At 43.4% G+C, this 10,002-nt stretch overlaps 1 protein-coding gene across 1 annotated transcript; it reads left to right on the top strand.

Moving 5' to 3' along the window:
- The first annotated feature begins 4,834 nt into the window (after window positions 1-4,834).
- LOC142492554 (uncharacterized) lies at window positions 4,835-7,872 on the top strand. Its single transcript, XM_075595255.1, has 2 exons — window positions 4,835-6,880; window positions 7,489-7,872. The coding sequence occupies exons 1-2, from the start codon at window positions 4,892-4,894 to the stop codon at window positions 7,801-7,803; spliced, it is 2,304 nt and encodes a 767-aa protein (XP_075451370.1). The 5' UTR covers window positions 4,835-4,891; the 3' UTR covers window positions 7,804-7,872.
- The last annotated feature ends 2,130 nt before the right edge of the window (window positions 7,873-10,002 follow it).

Here is a 10,002-nt window from a genome sequence, read left to right as displayed (position 1 = left end):
TAGTATTTATTCCACCATTAATTACAGTACATAACATGATAACAAGTAGGTAGTATTTATTCCACCATTAATTACAGTACATAATATGATAACAAGTAGGAAGTATTTATTCCACCATTAATTACAGTACATAACATGATAATAAGTAGGTAGTATTTATTCTACCATTAATTACAAGACATAACATGATAACAAGTAGGTAGTATTTATTCCACCATTAATTACAGTACATAACATAATAACAAGTAGGTAGTATTTATTCTACCATTAATTACAGTACATAACATGATAACAAGTAGGTAGTATTTATTCCACCATTAATTACAATACGTAACATGATAACAAGTAGGTAGTATTTATTCCACCATTAATTACAATACGTAACATGATAACAAGTAGGTAGTATTTATTCCACCATTAATTACAATACGTAACATGATAACACGTAGGTAGTATTTATTCCACCATTAATTACAGTAAGTAACATGATAACAAGTAGGTAGTATTTATTCCACCATTAATTACAATACGTAACATGATAACAAGTAGGTAGTATTTATTCCACCATTAATTACAATACGTAACATGAAAACAAGTAGGTAGTATTTATTCCACCATTAATTATAGTACATAACATGATAAAAGTAGGTAGTATTTATTCCACCATTAATTACAGTACATAATATGATAACAAGTAGGTAGTATTTATTCCACCATTAGATAACAAGTAGGAAGTATTAATTCCACTATTAATTACAGTACATAATATGATAACAAGTAGGTAGTATTTATTCCACCATTAATTACAGTACATAACATGATAACAAGTAGGTAGTATTTATTCCACTATTAATTCCAGTACATAATATGATAACAAGTAGGTAGTATTTATTCCACCATTAATTACAGTACATAATATGATAACAAGTAGGTAGTACAGTATTTATTCCACCATTAATTACAGTACATAACATGATAACGAGTAGGTAGTATTTATTCCACCATTAATTACAGTACATAACATGATAACAAGTAGGTAGTATTTATTCCACCATTAATTACAGTACATAACATGATAACAAATAGGTAGTATTTATTCCACCATTAATTACAGTACATAATATGATAACAAGTAGGTAGTATTTATTCCACCTTTAATTACAGTACATAACATGATAACAAGTAGGTAGTATTTATTCCACCATTAATTACAGTACATAACATGATAACAAGTAGGTAGTATTTATTCCACCATTAATTACAGCACGTAACATGATAACAAGTAGGTAGTATTTATTCCACCATTAATTACAGTACGTAACATGATAACAAGTAGGTAGTATTTATTCCACCATTAATTACAGTACATAACATGATAACAAGTAGGTAGTATTTATTCCACCATTAATTACAGCACGTAACATGATAACAAGTAGGTAGTATTTATTCCACCATTAATTACAGCACGTAACATGATAACAAGTAGGTAGTATTTATTCCACCATTAATTACAGTACATAACATGATAACAAGTAGGTAGTATTTATTCCACCATTAATTACAGTACATAACATGATAACAAGTAGGTAGTATTTATTTCCAGACTACGTGTTTTTCAGTTTTTTAAATACATTTTAGGGTATGTTTTAAGTATGTATTTATAAGCAATGCATTATATGTACAGGTAGTCCTCGGTTATCCGACACAATGCGTTACTCAAAATGGCCAAAGAAACATACAAATAAATTGTCCCAGGCGCTGTGAATAAAGTCCAATGAACCCCAATACCGTGAGCAAATTGGGCAGTCTTTGGTAAGGCTTCCTATGCCAGATAGATGATCCTGATAGTTTGGTGGACAGGCAGGGATGTTGTCTGATCTGATGTTATGATGTTTCTGTAATCATAGAGAAAAAAGACAGCAGGGCACGCACATGGCGTGGTATGGCTTTTTTCAATTACCCCCCTGCTTAGAACCCTGAAATCCTACTTACAGGATGAGGGCTCTCGAGTACAGTTGAGAGAATCTGTGCCTCACGTCTCCATCCCTCACAGCGTCTCACGGATCCACGTGGTCTGGTCTGCAGGGATCCCCTTACTCGGCGTTGATGGTACCAGGAATGGGGTACTCCAGCACTCCCACAGATGATAGCATGCGGGGGGAGGGGGGGTTGGAGACGGGGAAAGATTGTGGAAATAGACTAGTGTGATAACGTACAGGGTATTTATTAACACACACAAACACGATAAAATCACACTTACAATATAAAAGATTGATGAGCTCCGCTCAAAATGCCGTCCGCAGCTTGTGCAGATCCCAATGTTGCTCAGGGAACTGTCGCCACGCGCTGTACTCGATTCCGGATCTCGAGTGACGTCAGCAGTGGGGCGGACCGGGACTCTCCTCACACTAGGAACTACGGGTGCCCGGGCAGCTCAATTCACTAGGCTCCTCCTCCCTACGCGTTTCGTGACGTGTTGTCACTTCCTCAGGGGATATTGGAGCCTAGTGGATAGGCTATTTATGCTAATTTCAGGTAGAGAGCCCTCCTATAAGTGGGACGGATTGGGCGTGATTACAATGAGTTACATTCAACTGCGATCGTGGTAATGGCAGATTGGGATCATTAGCCTAGTGAATTGAGCTGCTCACGGTATTGGGGTTCATTGGACTTTATTCACAGCGCCTGGGACAATTTATTTGTATGTTTCTTTGGCTCATACAGGTTTGGAATAGCCTGTTGATTTTTTTTGTCCCATAGGCTGCTTTTATTATTTGTTGACCACTTTAGGGCTATTCACCTTAATTTGTAATCACTTTTCATTCACATTGTGTAGATTAGCGCTTTTTAGAGGGTTTATAATTGTTTGTTTGTTGTTACTCAAAATGGCGTTGTAAAGCGAAACGTTGTAAAGCGAAACACGTTTTCCCATAGGAACACTGTTTAAATTAAAGGTTCCGTTCCTGAAGGCATTTTTAACACTAAAATACACCAAATATTTTATGCAGGCAATAAGATATGCAGCACACACATAAATTATATAGTGTATATACTGTATTATATATATATAATATAACATAATAAATAATATATTATATAGTATAATATTATATTATATAGTATAATATTATATATATACGCTCTTAGGACGCTTTGCAAAGTTGTTTATGTGAATGTGTAATATATACACACATTCACAACGTTGCAAAGCGTCGTAAGAGCGTTGGATTAGCCATTTTGGCGTTGTAAAAATGAATATAGGTATGCATTGCATAGCGTTGGATAAGCCATTCGTTGTAAAGCGAAGCGTTGTAAAACGAGGACTGCCTGTACAACCTATTTCTCCTCTTTCTCTGTATTCCTTCTCTCTCTCATACTCTCTCCCTCTTTCTTCCCCCACTCCTCTTTCTCTGTATTCCTTCTCTATCTCATACTCTCTCCCTCTTTCTTCCCCCACTCCTCTTTCTCTGTATTCCTTCTCTATCTCATACTCTCTCCCTCTTTCTTCCCCCACTCCCCTTTCTCTGCATTCCTTCTCTCTCTCATACTCTCTCCCTCTTTCTTCCCCCACTCCTCTTTCTCTGCATTCCTTCTCCCTCTCAAACTCTCTCCCTCTGTCTCCCCCCACTCCCCTTTCTCACCCTTCCTTCTCTCTCTTTAAGGGCTGGGACCCGCTGCGCCCGGCGGCGCGGGCGGCAGCACGGGCTTTCCCCACCAGCAGGGGAATCCTCCCGAGCCGGTCCCGGTCCCCCCTGGCTGCACAGCTCACTACACGCTGTGACGCGTCAGCCGCTACGGGATACAAGAGAATTGTAATCCCAAGCGTCGACGCGTCACGTGGTGTGGCTGTGAGCCAATGAGGATATCTCAAACTCTCTCCCTCTGTCTCCCCCCACTCCCCTTTCTCTCATACTCTCTCCCTTTGTCTTCCCCCACTAACCTTTCTCTCCCTTCCTTCTCTCACACACTCTCTCCCTCTATCTCCCCCCACTCCTCTTTCTCTCCCTTCCTTCTCTCTCAACCGCATTTCTTTAATTTAATACTTTAGGATGTCATCAATTTTGGGGGATCAAAACTTAAATATATATATTTTTTTAAGAGGTATTTTATATATTTTGTTATATTGTATTTTTTAAATATTTAATAAAGTAATATGTTTTGAATGTTTGTAAAGATACAGTCAAATTAGTTTTTTAAGAACTTGAATCATTTTTGAGGGAATATTTAGAGTATTTCTTTTTTAAGAATTCAGGCAAATATGTTAATTTATATAACTATACATTGTTATGTGCACTGAAATTCAAATGTTGGACCAGAAAAATGCTGTTACACCCTGGGACCCTAGTATTTATATTCTATTAACATTATAATGCTGTGAAAAACTATATGGGATGAATTTCCTTTAAAACTATTGAACCATGTGTTTCCATGGCAACAAGCCCCTGTAAATAACACTTTTATATAACACTTTAACTCCCTAGGTCTCAGCCACCAAAGAGTTAAACAGGAGTCGTTGCATTACTGAGTTCTTTTATAAACACTGCAGCTAGGATACAGTGATGATGTCATGGGGTTCCAGGCAGGTCTTTATGATGCACAGTGTGAAGTGTCCTCAGACCTCTCTGCCACTGCCAGAGTGATGTCTCGCACTCGCATTACTCCCACTATGCAGAGCATGGACCTCTCAGCACACCTATTCTCCGATGAACCGTTCACTCTCCCCAATCTCCTCAACACGTTCCTGCTCCTCCTGCTGCTATTCAAAGGGGCGAGCGCAGGCACCAGAGCTTTAATTACTCCCACTATGCAGATCATGGACCTCTCAGCAGACCTATTCTCTGATGAACCGTCCACTGCCAGAGTGAGGTCTCGCACTCGCATTACTCCCACTATGCAGAGCATGGACCTCCCAGCACACCTATTCTCCGATGAACCGTCCACTGCCAGAGTGAGGTCTCGCACTCGCATTACTCCCACTATGCAGATCTTGGACCTCTCAGAACACCTATTCTCCGATGAACCACCCACTGCCAGAGTGAGGTTTCGCACTCGCATTACTCCCACTATGCAGAGCATGGACCTCCCAGCACACCTATTCTCCGATGAACCGTCCACTCCCAGACTGAGGTCTCGCACTCGCACTCGCATTACTCCCACTATGCAGATCTTGGACCTCTCAGAATACCTATTCTCTGATGAACCACCCACTGCCAGAGTGAGGTCTCGCACTCGCATTACTCCCACTATGCAGAGCATGGACTTCCCAGCACACCTATTCTCCGATGAACCGTCCACTGCCAGAGTGAGGTCTCGCACTCGCATTACTCCCACTATGCAGATCTTGGACCTCTCAGAATACCTATTCTCTGATGAACCACCCACTGCCAGAGTGAGGTCTCGCACTCGCATTACTCCCACTATGCCGAGCATGGACCTCCCAGCACACCTATTCTCCGATGAACCGTCCACTGCCAGAGTGAGGTCTCGCACTCGCATTACTCCCACTATGCAGATCTTGGACCTCTCAGAATACCTATTCTCTGATGAACCACCCACTGCCAGAGTGAGGTCTCGCACTCGCATTACTCACACTATGCAGAGCATGGACCTCCCAGCACACCTATTCTCCGATGAACCGTCCACTCCCAGACTGAGGTCTCGCACTCGCATTACTCCCACTATGCAGATCTTGGACCTCTCAGAACACCTATTCTCTGATGAACCACCCATTGCCAGAGTGAGGTCTCGCACTCGCATTACTCCCACTATGCAGAGCATGGACCTCCCAGCACACCTATTCTCCGATGAACCATCCACTCCCAGAGTGAGGTCTCGCACTCGCATTACTCCCACTATGCAGATCTTGGACCTCTCAGAATACCTATTCTCTGATGAACCACCCACTGCCAGAGTGAGGTCTCGCACTCGCATTACTCCAACTATGCAGAGCATGGACCTCCCAGCACACCTATTCTCCGATGAACCGTCCACTGCCAGAGTGAGGTCTCGCACTCGCATTACTCCCACTATGCAGATCTTGGACCTCTCAGAATACCTATTCTCTGATGAACCACCCACTGCCAGAGTGAGGTCTCGCACTCGCATTACTCCAACTATGCAGAGCATGGACCTCCCAGCACACCTATTCTCCGATGAACCGTCCACTGCCAGAGTGAGGTCTCGCACTCGCATTACTCCCACTATGCAGATCTTGGACCTCTCAGAATACCTATTCTCTGATGAACCACCCACTGCCAGAGTGAGGTCTCGCACTCGCATTACTCCCACTATGCAGAGCATGGACCTCCCAGCACACCTATTCTCCGATGAACCGTCCACTCCCAGACTGAGGTCTCGCACTCGCATTACTCCCACTATGCAGATCTTGGACCTCTCAGCACACCTATTCTCCGATGAACCACCAACTGCCAGAGTGAGGTCTCGCACTCGCATTACTCCCACTATGCAGAGCATGGACCTCCCAGCACACCTATTCTCCGATGAACCGTCCACTGCCAGAGTGAGGTCTCGCACTCGCATTACTCCCACTATGCAGATCTTGGACCTCTCAGAATACCTTTTCTCTGATGAACCACCCACTGCCAGAGTGAGGTGTCGCACTCGCATTACTCCCACTATGCAGAGCATGGACCTCCCAGCACACCTATTCTCCGATGAACCGTCCACTGCCAGAGTGAGGTTTCGCACTCGCATTACTCCCACTATGCAGAGCATGGACCTCTCAGCACACCTATTCTCCGATGAACCGACCACTCTCCCCAATCTCCTCTACACGTTCCCGCACTTCCTGCTGCTCCTCCTGCTGCTCTTCAAAGGGGCGAGCGCAGTCACCAGAGCGTTAATGGGCGGATACATCAAGGTAAGCACCAGACGCTCAGCCAACCGGGCAAGGAAGACTATTCAGGGGAAGAGTAGTGGTTAAGATCCTTGTCTTTAGTATAGAAGACTGTGAGTTCAATTAGTGCAAGGGACACCTACACAATGTATGGGGTTTGGGAAAATGTACTTTATTACTGACAGTTGGGGGCTTGTATATCACTGTATCTCTCTGCCTGTCTATATCTGTCTGCCTGTCTGTATCTGTCTGCCTGTCTGTCTATATCTGTCTGCCTGTCTGTCTATATCTGTCTGCCTGTCTGTATCTGTCTGCCTGTCTGTCTATATCTGTCTGCCTGTCTGTCTATATCTGTCTGCCTGTCTGTCTATATCTGTCTGCCTGTCTGTCTATATCTGTCTGCCTGTCTGTATCTGTCTGCCTGTCTGTATCTGTCTGTCTGTCTGTATCTGTCTGCCTGTCTGTATCTGTCTGCCTGTCTGTATCTGTCTGTGTCTGTCTGCCTGTCTGTATCTGTCTATCAATCTGTGTATCTATCATCAATCTATCTATGAATCTATGTATCTATCTAAAAATCTATTAATTAATCTATCTATCTACCGTCAAATCTCTTCCCTTCTCTACCCTTCCAGGACCTAACAATATCCAAGGGGATGAACGGAGCTCTTAGCACTACCATCTATAGCAAGAGCAGCGCCACTACCAGCATCCTGCTAGCTAGCAGCCACCATCCTAGGTCTCTGGTAACTGGGATCCCGACTGCCCAATGCCTCACACTTCGGAGAAATTGCAGAGAAGACAGTGATTGGGAGGAACAAGCGGTGGACATGGCGAACAGATTCCTGGAGAGGGGATATAGTAGTATCGCAGTAGTATTGGGACTTAACCATTTAGGCAAAGAAAAAAATATATATAACAATAATTACCTATCAATTTTCTATATCTAAGGAAATCAATACTACAACTCCTCTACGGGGATTTTAAACAAATGTGTTTTATATGAATTTTTTTCACAATGTCACATATATATACTTCTTGATGTAATAAAATGTTATTGTTTTTGATTTTATTAAAAAGACCCTTTCATTTCGGATAGAGCCATAGTAACTCCTAATACTTACCTTTATCAGCCATTAATAATCAGAGTGCGTGCAATTGGAGGGTCTTTTTCTTTGATCCCAATGGGACCAACCTGTCTAACCGAGGGGATATAGTCACAAAATAATCAAGGGAGCGTATAAGAGAGCCAAGCACCAACAACACTCAGAGCTTATCACAGATAAACCCAAGGCACCAGAAAAACGTATTGTGAGAATCATCGGCACATACAACAACCAATGGGACCGTACTAAGGACATATTACAGAAACACTGGCACATCCTATTGCATGACTGTGACCTCAGGGCTGTCCTGCTTACACATCCGGCTATGGTTAGTAGGTGAGCAAGAAACCTGAGGGACACTTTGGTGCACTTCACTGGGGGTCACCCAGCACCTACATGGTTACCCACACGATCAGTGGTATCCTTCCGTGTCAGAGGTGCAAGAGTTGCCAACACATAATGGTCACCAAGGAATTTAGTAACCACGACAACACCAGGGTGTATACTATCCGTAAATGTATTAACCGCAATTCCACGTGAGTAATTTACATGGGTGTCTGCACCTGTGGCATCAAATACATAGACAAGACACGCCGTGCATTCAAGCAACGCGTATTGGAGCATATCGGTTCAATACCTAACAAACTGGATACTCCAGTAGCCAACCATGTCAATACTTACCACAATGGAGACCAAAAGTCTATGTCCTCTATAGGCATTTACAAATTGTCCACAGGTATAAGACGTGGTGACTGGGACACTGAACTCTTAAAAATAGAATCCAGGAGGATTTACACACTAGGCACACTTCCGCCTGCTGGCCTGAATGAGGGCTTTGTCTTTAGTCCATTTATCTATGTCCCAACTACCTTGACCAGTATGGCCTGATGCCTGTATGCAGGACATCCCTATAGGTACTTTCCTCTATGAGGTGTGCCTTATTAGATGTAATGCTCTCGATAGTCTCTAGCCTGGCCATGTCTTGTCATTTCTCTACATTTTGAGTTTTAAATGAATCCTGCATACTGATCATTTCACACCGGGGGGGATTACTTTCCCCCAGTTTAGAAGTAGTGGCTACAGACCATATACTTCATTCTTGTCAATTAATTGGATACCAAACCAATTTAATATACTCAAAATGAATACTGTACTTTTTATAGGTTAGCATCCCATTTCCCTATTGTCACTATACAGGTGATATTAGTCACTTTAGATTTTATCCACAGACATTATCTGCTGTATGCTGCCAGGGGAGCTATGCAGTCCCCTTTCTAGCACACACATTCATCCTGCGAAGCGTGGCATCGAGAACATGGCTACCATCCGTACACTATGAGAAGTTAGGCTATTCAGCCAGTCATGCTCCGGTCCTTCAGGGGTTAACGTCCACAACATTAACTTCAGTGACTATAAAAGATCCACTCATCCATTGGGACCTCCCCCTAGGTTTGTTACCCTGATGAAGTGTGACCCGTGAAATGCGCGTCGGCTAAGCCAATCCTCTGTGCACGCGCAGACCGTTCATTGTGACCGCAATAATCAGAGAACAGTCCCTTTGCAGCGGAGCTCTGCGCTGGTGTATTATACTCGCAACGGGAGCAATTCTGCCGCGCCTATTAAGTACTGCAGAGTGCCTCAATACGCAGCAAGCACAGAGCAGGGATGTCCCCGCCCCGCAGCTAGCACAGAGCAGGGAAGTCGCCGCAGCAAGCACAGAGCAGGGAAGTCCCCACCCCGCAGCAAGCGCAGAGCATAGCAGGGAAGTCCCCACCCCGCAGCAAGCGCAGAGCATAGCAGGGAAGTCCCCACCCCACAGCAAGCACAGAGCAGAGCAGGGAAGTCCCCGCAGCAAGACCAGAGCTTAGCATAGCCCATATTTATTGGTGCCTAACAGGGCACCTAATAAGAGCCCCTAAGAAATGAACCTGCTGATTATGTGGGAATGCGCCTTTACATGGTATCACATCCTACCGCAGGTCTACATTTCTCTAGGACCAATGTGTGTATTAGAACTTTGACCTACATTAAATTAATGCATTT

Source organism: Ascaphus truei, chromosome 4, assembly GCF_040206685.1.
Source record: "Ascaphus truei isolate aAscTru1 chromosome 4, aAscTru1.hap1, whole genome shotgun sequence".
NCBI lineage: Eukaryota > Metazoa > Chordata > Amphibia > Anura > Ascaphidae > Ascaphus > Ascaphus truei.
This window is presented reverse-complemented; position numbering and strand designations above follow the sequence as displayed.